Source organism: Oncorhynchus tshawytscha, linkage group LG11 (assembly GCF_018296145.1).
Source record: "Oncorhynchus tshawytscha isolate Ot180627B linkage group LG11, Otsh_v2.0, whole genome shotgun sequence".
In the NCBI taxonomy this organism is placed as follows: Eukaryota; Metazoa; Chordata; class Actinopteri; order Salmoniformes; family Salmonidae; genus Oncorhynchus; species Oncorhynchus tshawytscha.
The window spans coordinates 11,873,413-11,890,250 of record NC_056439.1 but is presented as its reverse complement, the minus strand read 5'-3'; the positions used below and the strand labels follow the sequence as shown (position 1 = coordinate 11,890,250).

At 42.1% G+C, this 16,838-nt stretch overlaps 1 protein-coding gene across 11 annotated transcripts in view; it reads left to right on the top strand.

Annotated features, from left to right (window-relative positions):
• Positions 1 to 14,529, top strand: part of LOC112261429 (transmembrane protein 131-like) — a 99,055-nt gene extending 84,526 nt beyond the window's left edge. For 9 of the 11 annotated variants that reach the window (XM_024436738.2, XM_024436735.2, XM_024436733.2 and 6 more), the window contains 10 exons: positions 58 to 679; positions 847 to 953; positions 1,391 to 1,563; positions 2,863 to 3,069; positions 5,495 to 5,573; positions 5,992 to 6,107; positions 6,445 to 6,571; positions 9,672 to 9,748; positions 9,886 to 10,025; positions 13,976 to 14,529. In XM_024436738.2, coding sequence (XP_024292506.2) covers positions 58 to 679; positions 847 to 953; positions 1,391 to 1,563; positions 2,863 to 3,069; positions 5,495 to 5,573; positions 5,992 to 6,107; positions 6,445 to 6,571; positions 9,672 to 9,748; positions 9,886 to 10,025; positions 13,976 to 14,293 — 1,966 coding nt within the window. In that variant the 3' untranslated portion in view covers positions 14,294 to 14,529. The remainder of the gene's footprint in view (positions 1 to 57; positions 680 to 846; positions 954 to 1,390; positions 1,564 to 2,862; positions 3,070 to 5,494; positions 5,574 to 5,991; positions 6,108 to 6,444; positions 6,572 to 9,671; positions 9,749 to 9,885; positions 10,026 to 13,975) is intronic. The other 2 variants (XM_024436736.2, XM_024436734.2) reach the window with 2 other exon arrangements.
• The last annotated feature ends 2,309 nt before the right edge of the window (positions 14,530 to 16,838 follow it).

The following is a 16,838-nucleotide window of genomic DNA, read 5'->3' as shown; positions in this document are numbered from 1 at the left end:
TGCACTGGTATGGGTTTACACATACATAGTCTCTAACTGGTTGTTGTCCGTGTCCAGTAAAATGAAGGGAAGCTGCAAGACGTACGTGGAGACCTGCCACAACTCCGACAAAGGAAAGGGGCGTGGCTCCCCGGCATTGGCCAACGGCTCCACACCCCGACCACAGCCCTTCTCCTCTTCCTCCTCCTCCAAGAAGGGTGCCTCCACCACCCCCTCCCAGCCACAGAAGAAACATAAGGTGTCTGTTTACTACGGCAAGTACAAAACCAGCTCCTCCGCCACAGCGGTGACGGTGCCCGAGGAAGAGCTGGAACTAGACCTAACTCCCGACCTGGGAACCCTGGAACCTTACCTGAGCACGGACGCCTGCAACAACAACGAGCCCACGTTCCTCTGTCAAATCGACGTTAAGAAAACGACACAGCACTTTAAGGAAGCTCACCCACAGAGCGCCGCCCAGGGGGAGGACAGCAAGGGGCCGGCGGCGGTTATGTTTCCCGTGGAAACACAGGCCGGCTTCCCCGACAATGTCACTGTGGGCCCGGGCCCCCGACCTGGTCTCCTGCTGTGCAGCCCCGTGACAGAGAAAGGATATGACCTCGGTACACATTCGCAGTTTGCAGAGAAGAGGGACACAACAGAGAAAAGGGACAACTCTGAGCTGGAGGTGATACACAGGGTGATCAATTGGCTATTACTTGGTTTTATTTGATAGCTCGCTCTGATTGATGCTTGTAGCCTGGTTTCTCCTACAGCTCTGTAGAGATTTTTTTGTGTGCAATCGTAGTACTTCAGTACAGCGTGGAAATGTGAACGTAATCTTTCTCTCGTTCTCTCTCCCTCCAGACCAAAGAGGATGGTAAAAGCCAGAGGAAGAAGGCAGAGGCTGGTGTCCCAGCCGGGAACAACAAGGCAAAAAAGAGTCGCAAGAAGAACACAGAGGGGATTTCTGGGTACCTGGCATCTTCAAATCGATAGACGGCGATAGACAGCGTGCTCACTTACAAATTAATCTTGACAAATGGTTTGGTGCAGAATTCCATTTTGAATGAAATTGACAGCACTCAAAGGACAATCTTCAATAAGTCATTGCTTGGGATGAACCTATTCATCCCACACAGATGTGATGCACCTAATTCACACCGCGGCTATTGTTCATTGACCAAAAGTAAAACATTTCACGTTGGGTAGAAAGTGAAATGGTGAATTTGATTATTTCGATTTGGGATTGATTTAAATTTAAGAAACAACCGTTAATTAGCTACCCTCAGCAGGCGTTTATAGTAGAACATTCAGCTGTGTTGAAGGTTTGTAACCCTGTTGATTGTAGAATCACTGCAGGAAATGTGAAGACATTGAAAAGGGACATTGGTCTTTGCTGTTCCCACAGGCTACCTGAACACAGCGTGGTTGTGATGTCAGAGCAGGAGAGGGAGCCGGAGTGGAGAACGGGAGAACAACAACAGAATATGAACGGAACCCGCACTCGGAACCGCTGCTCCACAGGAAAAACAGACGCACCAAAGCCCAGCCCCAACCCCGGCAGCCCCCTCAAACAGAACGGTGGGTACATATACATACACACACCAGGGTTTCCGTTAGGAAAATGTGGCGGCGGAAATTTGACCAGCAACCTTTTAATTGACCGGACATTTAAGAAATCTGCCGGACTCATATGCATTGGGTGCGTAACTGATTAGGCCGTCCACCCATGGTTCGCAGAATGACAGAAATCACATTTTAGATGGTGGTAATTCATATTAACAGAACATGCAAGTCGAGAATGCAACGTGCGGAATACCGAATTCTGATGTGCACTTTGAAGATGTTAGAAGAACTGTCCACATGTACTTTTCCTCAGCCAAGAAGAAGAATAACGAACAGCAAAATCACTAGCCTATGTCAATTACTATCCCCCATGGTATAAACATTTACCTATTCTATTGGTCAGCTTATCGAGAAAGAAATGGCCTATTCCAAACATACTCTGGGACAGTTGTGAGACGATGGATCCCAAATTCATACAACCAGTAGGCCTAGGCTACACTTAAAATAAAAAAATCTGTTAAAAAGCAATGAGTTTGACTCAACAGATCACAACGTTTAGCTTAAAATGGTGATCAACTATTATTTCTTCACATTATACACGCAGCAATGCGCACACCTCAGTAGGCTACACGCAAATGTTTGTTCCATCGCGAGCAGTTTCATATTTTATAGGCCAAGAGCAGGCTATTACCGGATAACGGAAACCCTGACAAACACAAACACACACATACACTCAAAAAGCTGGAACATCTATGGTTACACCCTTCAACCACTTGATAACCTGTGGCTATATCTGCCAGTCTGTGGTTAACTTGACCAAAGTTAAACCCTACCCCTCACCTAAACCACCATCCTGTTACAAGCATTCTGCTGTGTCTGTGATGATGATATGGACATCTCTAAGTGTCTTTACACCTGACTGACCACAAGAAGGTGCCAAAGTGCCTTTTTTCTTTTTCTAACACATTCACATGGTAGATGTTACAGTACATGTCCAGTTTTGCCACATTATCAGAAACATTGGGAATTCCCAATTAAATGCAATGGCTAAAGACGAGAGTGAATGAGTTAAAGTTAGTAGATTGACATTTTATATTAAACATTGGACAGTCCTCAGCATCTCTTTCTTTCTTTACATTTTCATTTAAACAGTTGGAAACAGAAGGAAAGATATGCAAGTGGGAGAACCTTAGGAAGGTTGGCCATGGGGATTGAAGGGATTGAGCGGTATATTTGACTGGCCTTGGAGTGTTACTGCATCGGCCACAGGCTTTACACAGTCCTCAACATCTCTTGCCCTCCTTCCTGTTCTAGGTGTGTGTCTGGTGCGGCCACGGCGGAAGTGTGTGGAGCGGCGCATGGCTTGCGAATCGGGCTCAGACTCGGGCAGCTCATCAGGTAGCGTGCGGGCCAGCCGCGGCAGCTGGGGCAGCTGGAGTTCTGCCAGCAGCGTTGAGGGAGACAAGGACCCCGACAACCCACGCCACCGCACACACCACTGCACTACCTCAGCCAGGAAAAGTATGAACGCACTACTGCAGTATGCACGCTCACACACACACACATACACACACACTGCACTATATACAACACACACACAAGCACACTTTTATCTATACACTGAGTATACAGTACATGATGCTCTTTCCATGACATAGACGGACCAGGTGAATCCAGGTGAAAGCTATGAACCCTTATTGATGTCACTTGTTAAATCCACTTCAATCAGTGTAGATGAAGGGGAGGAGACAGGTTAAAGATGGATTTTTAAGCCTTGAGACAATTATGGATTATGTGTGTATGTGTGCATTCAGAGGGAATGGGCAAGACAAAAGATTGAAGTGCCTTTGAAAAGGTGTATGGTGGTAGATGCCAAGCGCACCAGTTTTGTGTGTCAAGAACTGCAACACTGCTGGGTTTTTCACATGTGTGCATCAAGAATGGTCCATCACCCAAAGGACATCCAACTGTGGGAAGCATTGGAGTGAACATGACCTCGTATCTCTGTGGAATGCTTTCAACACCTTGCAGAGTCCTTGCCCCGACGAATTGAGGTTGTTCTGAGGGCAAAAGGGGGTTGCAACTCAATATTAGGAAGGTGTTCCCAATGTTTTGTACACTCAGTGTATACACATTCCCCCCACTCGCTACTGCAGCACCTTGGACGGGGAAAGTGCATACACTGTCACAACCACTGCGCTGCTCTTATCAGGAACGTGCCCCTAGAGCAGGGCTCTTCAACCCTGTTCCAGGAGAGCTACCGTCCTGTAGGTTTTCACTTTAACCCTAATCTAGCGCCACGGTTAGTTAATAACAATAGTTTTTCACATATGTGGCTTGGGGATTTGAACCAATGACCTTTCGGTTACTGGCCCAACCGCTAGGCTACCTGCAGGAAGCCTGCAGGAAGGGTTAGAGAACCCTGCCCTAGAGTCACAGATTAACTTTAGGGACTGTGTTTTTTTTCCCCTGGTCCCTACATATTGCTCCTTTACTATTCCCAACTCTCTCCCCGTCTCATTTGTAGCTCTGTCTTTCATCAGCATAGCCACGTGTCTCCATTCCATCCCGCACATGTGCTTCTCATCAAAATGTCCTCCTTTCACTCCAGAATAGTAGGTCCGGACCTATGCTCTGGAGTTCCGAGGCCTGGGGGGGTAGTTGGAAGTGGGACTGGAGACTCTACAGAGCACCGTGGTGCTGGGTTAGGTTAGGCCAGATGTTTTCTTGTACTTTGGCTCTGAGTGACTTTGTCTGTCTTGGTTAGGGCTGAGATTCTCAAATTCCCCATCTCTGAATCCACCTAAGTGTACACCTCATCAGACATGGAAATGTTGCATCCATCTTTCACCTCACCTGTTCCCCATCTCTCTTTTTCTCCGCCCATTTTTCTCTCTCCCTCTTTCTCTGTCTACAGCTCTCTCTCTCAGCCATCTATTTCCTGTGTTTTGAGGGGTGCCACTTGTCACTTAAATCTCTTACTCTGATGACTCTTTATCACACTTGCTCGTGCCATTGGTTTTTTCTCGTTGACATAAGGACCCCAGAAATGTTTCTAATGACCTGCCAAACCCACTCTGGTAATGGCTGAAATGGGCTCAATGGAATATATTGGTTTTCCTGTGCATCTATAAGAACGCTAACACAACGTCTGGGATTTAACGCACCGTCTCGACAGTTACATCACAAGAAAGATATCTTATTTTGATCGGTTTAGATTTATGTGCAATCGGGAAAAAAAGTAATGATTTAGTTCAAATGTTTGCAAACTAGTGGCGCTGAAGTCAAAGCAACTTCTGAAAATTAAAGCTTCGATTATAGTGATATTATGTCTGATCTCGCAAACAATGGAAAGCAGGTATAAATAGGTGTAATCTAGAGCTAGTGTTTTGATTTTAAAAATGCATGGTTATCCTTCTCTTGACACACTTATTGAATTATGCAAGAGAACATGACAACAATAATGAATCATTCATGAGGCTGTCTAGACAGTGCAGGTAGGCCCTTTATATAAATGTATTAATGAATGCAAATACACCCAGGCAAATGAGGCACATAATATTGTTAATTCTATCACAAAGTATTAAAAAAACACCTGGGAATAAAAACATTGACATTTTATAATAAATGTAATACCTGAATTCCCACCAAAATGCCTGAACTCCATTCGTTATTTGTCCGTGCCAGTACAATGTTTTATGTGCAAAAATTCAGTCAATATCTGATTGATTAAAAAAAAAAATCTAAAAGTTTGTAATATTTTTACTGTTGCATTTATTAGAATTGTTATTTAAATGTTTTAACAATTTCGATTAACATTACTACTCCCACGCTCTCTCTCCCTCTCTGATGCTGATATAGTAGAAAAAGGATGAATGAACTAACATGTTTACATCAGAAAGCAGGGTCAGAGTTGTGATTTGTAGCTGTGTGTCTGTGTCCACAGGGGACTCCATGCAATACGGCGTCTACCCAGCCGAGAGGGACTGCTACCAGACCATGAACTCCACCTACAAGGCCCAGAGGTACACACACACACACACACACACACACACACACACACACACACACACACACACACACACATTAACTGATTTAATCGCACAAACACAGACAGATAAATACACACATGTAAACACACACAGCAACCACATAGAATGGAAGACATACTCTTATGGTCATTTAGCAGACTATTTTATATTAAGCTACTTACAGTTCAACCCTCAACTGTAGTGTGGCAGGCCCGGCCATACTCTAACCAACTGAACCACTCTTATAGTGTTTCAAGAAGTGTACTATCATTCTAAAAGTCCTTACTGACAAAGACACTTTGATCCTATCAACCCTAATGGAGAAGTCAAAGTTCCAATAAAAATACATTTTTTAAGTGCTTTTCATTACACACATAATCTCAAAGTGCTATATATGTCCCCTGGTGTGCAGCATGAATAACCTGTACAGGAAGGAGCCTTGCCAAAGCCCAACAGAGCCCGCCCCAGTGCCCCCCAGCTTTGCCCCCAGCTTCGCTTCTGTAGAAGCCCGCACGGACAGCACCATGGGTGAGTGAAGTGCTCAGTCAATAAATGTTGACATACCTGGACATCAGAATCTGTGTGTAAAATGTCCTGTCTGTTATAAATAGAAAGTTGATCTCAAAAAGGGAAGTGCTATAAAATTAGCATGCAAAGGGTATTGTTTTGTTTTGTCATTGCATAAATGCGTTTCGCGAATGAGTGCGATTGCTGTAAATGTTTGGTGTCATAAATCGGGGATGACCAACCCTCTTTCTGGACAGCCAAGTATGCAGGCTTTTTCTCCAACCCTACTATAAAGCCTGTGTTACTGCTTACCTTGTTATAAATGCTCTATGTTAATTGTTTCCCTCTTCTCTCTCAGATGTGGCGGGCCAGTATTTTCCTGAGGAGACTTGGTCGGCTCCCTCTGTGCCCCTCACCAATGAGTTCAGGTACAACGCCTCAGAGGCCGTGCCCTACGTACCTCAAGCCTCAGCCCCCTTCAATGGGTATGTCACTAAGCCAAGAGGAAATTTACAAATTGTGTCTTTTCTACAATCATGTTGTAGCTTAGGAAGCCATTTTTGATTGTCAGGCCATGTCAATCATACAGCTATTGTATACAGTAAGCATTTGCCTATGAACCAGAGTTTATAGACCTGAGGTGGTGTGCCCTAGTAGGAAGTCGACTGTGTGCAGCTCACCCTGCACTATTACCTCAAACATAACAAGCATTCTCATGTCTACCTACTTCTCATAAGCTTCCCAGTAAAGCAATTAAAACAATCAAGAATGCCAGGAGAGTGCTAAAAATAGCGCACATTAACATATGTTACCTAAGAAACAAGGTTCATGAATAGATGACATTCATATTCTAAAACTCACTTAGATAATACCTTTGATGATACAGTGGTAGCAATACATGGTTATAACATCTACAGAAAAGACAGAAATGCCAGTGGTAGAGGTGTTGCTGTCTATATTCAGAGCCACATTCCTGTAAAGCTTAGAAAGGATCTCATATTAAATACTGTTGAAGTAATATGGCTTCAGGTTCACCAGCGTCACCTAAAGCCCATTCTGGTGGGAAGCTGCTATAGACCACAAACTGCTAACAGTCAGTAACTGGATAATATGTGTGAAATGCTTGATAATGTATGTGATATCAATAGAGGTATATTTTTCTGGGTGACCTTAATATTGACTGGCTTTCATCAAGCTTCCCACTCAAGAAAAAGCTTCAAACTGTAACCTTTATTTAACTAGGCAAGTCAGTTAAGAACAAATTCTTATTTACAATGACGGCCTACCCAGGACAAACCTGGACGATGCTGGGCCAATTGTGCGTCGCCCTATGGGACTCCCAATCACGGCCGTATGGGATACAGCCTGGATTCGAACTGTAGTGACACCTCTTGCACTGAGATGCAGTGCCTTAGACCGCTGCACCACCCCCACTCTGGGTTCATGTTATCAGTCAACCTACAAACAGCATAGGAATGAATTCATCAACATGTGTTGATCACATCTTTACTAATGCTGCAGAAATTTGCTTTAAAGCAGTATCCAAATCCATCGAATGTAGTGATCACAATATAGTAGCCATATCTAGGAAAACCAAAGTTCCAAAGGCTGGGCCTAATATAGTGTATAAGAGGTCATACATTTGTAGTGATTCCTATGTTGATGATGTAAATAACATTTGCTGGTGTGTAAATGAGGAGCAACCAGACGCTGAACTTTACACGTTTATGAAATTGCTTTTTCCAGTTAATAATACGCATGCACCCATTAAGAAAATAACTGTAAAAACGGATAAATCCCTGTGGATTGATGAGGAATTGAAACATTTTATGGTTGAGAGGAATGTGGCAAATGGAATGGCGAATAAGTCTGGTTGCACAACCTATTGGCAAATGTACAGTACTGCAAACTGAGACATCATGTGACTAAGCTGAATGAAAAGAATAAACTATCCTATGAAACAAAGATAAATGAAGGATGGTAATACGCTTTGCAGCACCTTGCCAGCTACTTTAATGATTTGTTTTCATCGGCAAGATTAGCAAACTTAAGCATGACATGCCAGCAACAAACGCTGACACGACACGTCCAAGTATATCTGACCAAATTATGAAAGACAAGCATTGTCATTTTGAATTCCGAAAAGTGAGTGTGGAAGAGGTGAAAAAATCCACCTGGGTCTGACAACTTGGATGGAAAATTGCTGAGGATAATAGCGTACAATATTGTGACTCCTATTTACCATATTTTCATTCTAAGCCTATAAGAAAGTGTGTGCTCTCAGGCCTAGAGGGAAGCAAAAGTCATTCCGCTACCCAAGAATTGTAAAAGCCCCTTAACTGGCTCAAATAGCCGACCAATCAGCCTGTTACCAAATTGTGTTCGACCATATTTATTTGTATTTATGCTACAATGCTATTTTACAGTAAACATATTGACAACAGACTTTCAACACTTTATAGGGAAGGACATTCAACATGCACGACACTTACACAAATGACTGATTGGCTGAGAGAAATTGATAATAAAAAGATTTGCAGTAGTTGTTTTGTTAGACTTCTGTGCGGCTTTTGACATTATCGATCATAGTCTGCTGCTGGAAGAACGTATGTGTTATGGCTTTACACCCCCAAATATATTGTTGATTTAGAGTTACCTGTCTAACAGAACACAAAGGTTGTTCTTTAATGGAAGCCTCCAACAAAATCCAGATGGAATCAGGAATTCTCTGTATCTATATATGCGGATGACTCAACACTTTACACGTCAGCTACTACAGCGAGTGAAATTACTGAAACGCTTAACAAAAAGCTGCCGTCAGTTTCAGAATGGGTTGCAAGAAATAAGTTGGTCCTAAATATTTCTAAAACTAAAAGCATTGTAATTTGGGACAAATTATTCACTAAGCCCTAAACCTCAACTACATATTCTATTAAATAATGTGGAAATTGAGCAAGTTGAGGTGACTAAACTGCTTGGAGGTGTTGATGCAACAGTAGCTAAGATGGGGAGAAGTCTGTCCATAATAAAGCGCTGCTCTGCCTTCTTAAAACCACTATTAATAAGTCAAGAACAGACTATGAGAGGCGCACAGTGCTACATAGAGCCATGGCTACATGGAACTCTATTCCACGTCAGGTAACTGATGCAAGCAGTGGAATCAGATATGTGTGTATATATATATATATATATATATATATATATATATATATATGCATTTTTTAAAATAAAAATACACCTTATGGAACAGCGGGGACTGTGAAGAGACACAGGCACACGCATACACATAACACACGCACTCTACACACGCGTATGGCTTTTGTATTGTTGATATGTGGTACTGGAGTAGTGGCCTGAGTGCACAGACTTAATGTGTTGTGAAATGTAATGTCATGTAATATTTGTAATTATATGTAACTGCCTTTAATGTTGCTGGACTCCAGGGATCCTTAATAAATGCAAATGTGTTTACCCCTGTGATGTGGTTACCTGTCAAATCATATACGTTTTTTATTGTGAAATTATGTGTGTTAGCTCATTTACGATTTTGTGTTTTCGTTAATGTATATTTGTGTTCTTGAACAGCTTCCCTTGGAACAGTGCCAACAGCCAATGTAACAGCCCGTATGCATACTGTGGCCAGGGCTATTACATGTCAGCAGGTAGGTGTCAAATCTACTGTGTTATTGTGTGTCTTATACAGGTCTCCCTTGAAAAGGGCATTTGAGCTCAATGGTACAACCTGGTGAAATATCATGGGAAAAACACTTACCATTGTATCTGTACCATCTGTCCACAGGCAACACCAACTTCCACAACAGTTTCCCGTGCCAGCCAGAGAGCCAGGCGGTAGCCTACAGCCACCGGCCCAGCTGGAGCGAGGAGTGTTCCCAGGAGGCTCCCTCAACCTGGGATACAGCCGGCTGTGTGGGCAGCAAGGTAATCCCCCGGGACCCGCTGCTGGCTCCATTCAACATTAATCTCCCTAATATCTATCATTACTGTCCCCATCTGCCTCAGCCAATGACCTAGTCCTAACCACGACTTTGTGCAGGTTTACTAAGTGTCTGCACCAAAGAAAAAGCTAAAACAGGAAACTGCCTTCATTTACACTTAAGATTCTTTATTTTTTCTTCAAACCTTTATTTTGCCCTTTTTGATCCGTCCCCAATGTTTCTCTTTGTTGAAAAAGGCATGTGCAAACACTTAGTAAATCTGTCTCAGTTAAGCGTAGTATTTAATATGATATATTTATGATTTTAATATAAAGTATAAAGGATTGTTTGTAATTATTTAAGTGGAAAATCAATATAAGTGTTATTGTAACTCATCTGAATCTGTGGAGCTACCGTTTTGTTGACTGTCTGTTTTCTGAAACGCCCTTGGCCTCTGTAACCTCTGTTTTTCCCTTTTGGTGTGCTGTCTGTGGTTACCAAACTTAACATCACAATCTTACTGTGTGATTTATAACAAAGAAAATAGAGTTTATAAAATAGGAACTGCAATCTCTGCGGTTTGAATGGGAATCTAGGGAGTGAGGCTTTGTCTTCTTCTCTTGAGTGGAAAACTTCCACTTTTCACAAACTACCCACCATGGTTCTGGCCTCAGCATGGGTCAATACAATGTTGATCATAGTCTTTCGGTTAGGCTTTATTTATTTATTTTTTTCACATTTATTTAACCAGGTAGGCAAGTTGAGAACAAGTTCTCATTTACAATTGCGACCTGGTCAAGATAAAGCAAAGCAGTTCGACACATACAACGACACAGAGTTACACATGGAGTAAAACAAACATACAGTCAATAATACAGTAGAAACAAGTCTATATACGATGTGAGCAAATGAGGTGAGATAAGGGAGGTAAAGTGGGCGGCAGGGTAGCCTAGTGGTTAAAGCATTGGACTTGTAACCGGAAGGTTGCAAGTTCAAACCCCTGAGCTGACAAGGTACAAATCTGTCGTTCTGCCCCCGAACATTCAGTTAGCCCACTGTTCCTAGGCCGTCATTGAAAATAAGAATTTGTTCTTAACTGACTTGCCTGGTTAAATAAAGGTAAAAAAAATAAAAGAGACCATTGTTTACCTGTTATTTAGACAAAACAATGTCACTGACCGCTTGATGACACAGATGATACCTTTCTTTTCCTAATTCTTAGTAAAAGTCACATAAATGGTACTCATCATTGTATTGAATTGTTTTCTAACAAGAACCAGAAAGTAAATACCAAAATACTAGCGGTGACAGGGCTGTAAAATGAAGCTTTTATGCTTATTTTTTTTAGCCAGATTATGACCACCTCCATTATCAAATGTTTTGTGTGCAATGTTCCCTCAAATATTTTTTGGCACTGAGCAAATTTCTGGTCTGCTGAGCACAAACTTGATTGTTGTGAAAATTCTGTGCAACTTCCAACATTTACTCTGAACACTGAGGCTCTACCCGCGTTAAATTACAGTTTTAAATGTGGCCTTGTAGGCTACTGTGGCTATTTGATCATAGTGTAAGCCTACCATAAAAAAACAATGGAGAAAATACATCCCATAATATTTTAACATGGAAATAGCAGTTATATCATTCAGCCTACAGTAGCAGCCAATGTGTGGTGTTCAATGTAGGTCTACATTCCATGAGACTGTTGAAGAGGAAAAAGCATGCAGGGCTTGACATTAATCTTCAGACAAGGAGGTGACTGAAAATGTTGTTGTTTGATGCAAGAAACCACTTTACAAAATAAAATGCATTATTATTCCCAAATTATGCTACCCTCTGCCCTATTGGCTACTTAGTTTATTCAAGCCTGTCTCAAAATACAACACTGCATCTTTAAGACAAAAAAAAGGCTCTTTACCTGACTTGCTTTTCAAAAATGTCTAGAGGTGTATTCGTTTTGCGCTCTTGTAGGAAACAATCACGCCCCTATTGCTGACTACAAATGGGCTAATATCTCACTAACTAGCAAAGGATATGAACATAACGTTTACATGTGGCTCTCAAAACAAGCGCATCTACTCACAGTCCAGTTCAAAGTAAATTGCACAGATCCATATATGGCAATGGTCTATTTGCATATAGGCCTACTGCAGCTCTGATTTGTTTATGCCGCACTGGTCTGTGTGGAGTACAGGCTGAGTAGTTTTTTATTTTTATTTATTTGTTATTTTACCAGGAACACATTCTCATTTGCATCAATGACCGTGGGAATAGTTACAGTGTAGAGGAGGGGGATTAATGAGCCAATTGTAAACTGGGGATTATTAGGTGACCGTGATGGTTTGAGGGCCAGATTGGGAATTTAGCCAGGACACCGGGGTTAGCACCCCTACTCTTACAAAAAGTGCATGGGATCTTTAATGACCTCAGAGTCAGGACACCTGTTTAACATCCCATCCAAAAGACGGCACCCTACTCAGGGCATTGTCCCCAATCACTGCTCTGGGACATTGAGATATTTTTTTTAGACCAGAGGAAAGAGTGCCTCCTACTGGCACTCCAACACCACTTTTGGCAGCATCTGGTCTCCCATCCAGGAACTGACCAGGACCAACCCTGCTTAGCTTCAGAAGCAAGCCAGCAGTGGTATGCAGGGTGGTATGCAGGGTGATATGCTGCTGGCATAGTGCATATCAATGCAATAGAATCCTACTCCAATGTGTTCTGCCTACAACAAAATCTCTTGCATAGTTTCGGTTTGTTGCACTGAAAGTGGCGAATATTGTGTTGATTCGATCACAATTGCTACAGAAAAGGGAAACGTTGATAATGTTAACAGGGAAAACTCTAGAACAGTTGTCACCAACCTTTTCTGAGTCAAGATCAATTTGAGTCAAAATGCAAGCTGAGATCTACCACTCAGATTTTTTTTAAAACATGATTTACAAAACGTAAGCCTATGCAACATTAACCAATTTAAAACAGTATTGTTGCAATGAGTTTTGTGCTGTAAGCTATAGGCCCAATACGTTATGACCGAATATTGGCTTTGCTTGAATTGCCCAGCCAATGTGTTGTTCGGGACATTTAAAAAAAAATCTAATTCAAAATTTGAGGTAGGCTATATGATCACATCAGTAATATATCCATTATTGTATTACTTGTGAAGCACAGCTGAGTGAGCATATGTTCAAATAATTATCTTTTTATAAAAAATATTTACTGGGCATATGGTGCCTGCATCTGATGGTCTGTCCCTTTCCTCCACTGACACTGACCAAAAAGGGACACCGTCTTCCAGATGATGGCGAAACATGAGTCACACCGCATTATTTCTGCTTCATGCACAAATTTGTTACTCCTATGAACAGAGAAAGTGAAATATCCCTCGATATTTAAAAAAAACAAGCCGCAAATAATAACAATGCAAGCCTATATATGCACTTTCCTACTCATTCATTACTGTTGCAGTGCTTGTTGTAGCGCTGAGTGGAAATAGGAAGAACATGCATTTTATGGCTTATAAAAACCATCTCTTTGCTGTACTCATTGACAGTCTCTCTAGTCATTTTTGAAATCTCATTTTGAAATCTCACAGTATCAACTTTACTGTAGCTTTCTTTTATGCCTGCTACGTTACTGCAGACACGGTCATCTGTGCCATCCGATTGGTCAGCGGTAGACCTATAGAGTACTTGATTTTCTCTTTGGGCCCGCTGTGATCGCAGAGTTTGTACCTTCAGACACATGAAGTGGTTAAAAATGGCAACAGTTCTAAAGGGAACATTGTGTGTATAGGAATTCAAACATAGCTTCTCATAAACTTTACTTTTAGATTTTTGCCATGAATGAAGTGTCCAGCAACATTTAATATGATCATTTATTTGGAAAATAAATGGTGCCATATCTTTTCTAAACCATATTTTGTTTCTCTCTCTCGCTTTGTTTCCCCTGTAGCCATATTTCCCTGGCACCAGGAGCCTGTCCCCCATGTCCAGTCTGTTCGGTTCCATCTGGACCCCCCAGAGTGAGCCATACCAAAGCCACTTCCAGCCCGAGCGCTCAGTCCCCATGTCCCCGGTGTCCCCCGTCTGCCCCATCACCCCACCTCACGCCCCCTTCAACCGGGAGCCCGGGGGCATGTGCCGCCCCAAGCAGTACTCCAGCTTCAACCCTTTCGGCCCCCACATGAACCTGGACATTTGGAACTCCTCATCCAACCGCAGCTCAAACTCGCAGCTGTCCAACGACTCGGGCTACTGCGGCGACGTTTAATAAAAACCTGGCATAACCGACGACAACAAACAAAAACGATGCTATAAAATAAAGGAACAAGAAATGAATGTGCTTTTAATCGATAATGGGGGAAAAATGTGAATATTCCTTTACTTTTATGTTCCTTTTTTTTCAAACGTTCAATGTTGTGAAAAGTTAAGCATTTGTTGTATATTTTTCTAGATGTTTTGCAGTTTTGATCATAGAAAATAAAAAATAAAATAAAAAGTTTTGTACTTGATGTCTTGTTTGCTGTCCCCCACGCTACAACTATTTAGAATATGGCAGTAACCGAAGGACCGCATAAGCCTGTTATCTTTGCCATCCATCAAAATCACTTTCATTACAGCAGTTTAAATTGCTTTTCAAAAACAATTATAACCAGAAAATGTCACAGAATTCAAATGTACAGTTGTGGCCAAATGTTTTGAGAATGACACAAATATTAATTTCCACAAAGATTGCTGCTTCAGTGTCTTCAGATATTTTTGTCAGATGTTACTATGGAATACTGAAGTATAATTACAAACATTTCATAAGTGTCAAAGGCTTTTATTGACAATTACATGAAGTTTATGCAAAGAGTCAATATATGCAGTGTTGACCCTTCTTTTTCAAGACCTCTGCAATCTGCCCTGGCATGCTGTTAATTAACTTCTGGGCCACATCCTGACTAATGGCAGCCCATTCTTGCATAATCAATGCTTGGAGTTTGTCATAATTTGTGGGTTTTTGTTTGTCCACCTGCCTCTTGAGGTTTGACCACAAGTTCTCAATGGGATTAAGGTCTGGGGAGTTTCCTGGCCATGGACCCAAAATATATTTTGTTCCTCAAGCCACTTAGTTATCACTTTTGCCTTATGGCAAGGTGCTCCATCATGCTGGAAAAGGCATTGTTCGTCACCAAACTGTTCCTGGATGGTTGGGAGAAGTTGCTCTCGGAGGATGTGTTGGTACCATTCTTTATTCATGGCTGTGTTCTTAGGCAAAATTGTGAGTGAGCCCACTCCCTTGGCTGAGAAGCAACCCCACACATGAATGATCTCAGGATGCTTTACTGCTGGCATGACACAGGACTGATGGTAGCGCTCACCTTGTCTTCTCTGGACAAGCTTTTTTCCGGATGCCCCAAATAATCGGAAAGGGGAGAGAAAATCAGAGAAAATGACTTTAACCCAGTCCTCAGCAGTCCAATCCCTGTACCTTTTGCAGAATATCAGTCTGTTCCTGATGTTTTTCCTGGAGAGAAATGGCTTCTTTGCTGCCCTTCTTGACACCAGGCCATCCTCCAAAAGTCTTCGCCTCACTGTGCATGCAGATGCACTCACACCTGCCTGCTGCCATTCCTGAGTAAGCTCTGTACTGGTGGTGCCCCGATCCCGCAGCTGAATCAACTTTAGGAGATGATCCTGGTGCTTGCTGTACTTTCTTTGGCGCCCTGACACCTTCTTCACAACAATTGAACCGCTCTCCTTAAAGTTCTTGATGATCCGAGAAATGGTTGATTTAGGTGCAATCTTATTGGCAGAAATATCCTTGCCTGTGAAGCCCTTTTTGTGCAAAGCATTGAGGGCACGTGTTTCCTTGCAGGTAACCATGGTTGACAGAGGAAGAACAATGATTCCAAGCACCACCCTCCTTTTGAAGCTTCCAGTCTGTTATTCGAACTCAATCAGCATGACAGAGTGATCTCTAGCCTTGTCCTCGTCAACACTCACACCTGTGTTAACGAGAGAATCACTGACATGATGTCAGCTGGTCCTTTTGTGGCAGGGCTGAAATGCAGTGGAAATGTTTTTTGGGGATTCAGTTCATTTACATGGGAAAGAGGGACTTTGCAATTAATTGCAATTCATCTGATCACTCTTCATAACATTCTGGAGTATATGCAAATTGCCATCATACAAACTGAGTCAGCAGACTTTGTGAAAATGTATATTTGTGTCATTCTCAAAACTTTTGGCCACGACTGTACAACAGGTGATGCCCTAATAATATACAGCGAAACTAAGTGAAATAGAGACCAAACCAAGTAATCAATTGATTCAAATCACTGTGCACAATTGATATCGATCAATTAAAAGTATGTTTATAAAAGTCCAATTTTTAAGATTCTAGGATGAGGATATTCGTTGTTGATCTTCAACCATGAATTGAACTATACTGAACAAAAATAAACGCAACATGTAACAATTTCAAGTTCATATAATGAAACCAGTCCATTTAAATACATTCATTAGGCACTAATCTAGGGGCTGGGAGGGCATAAGCCCACCCACTTGGGAGGCAGGCCCAGACAATCTGAATTAGTTTTTCCCCACAAAAGGGCTTTATTACAGACAGAAATACTCCTCAGTTTCATCAGCTGTCTGGGTGGCTGGTCTTAGACCATGTGGAGGTCTGTTATTGTCCCCACCACAAGGTGCACCTGTGTAAGGATCATGCTTTTTAATCAGCTTCTTGATATGCCACACCTGTCAGGTGACTGGGTTATCTTGGCAAAGGACAAAATGCTCACTGACAGGGATGTAAACACATTTATGCA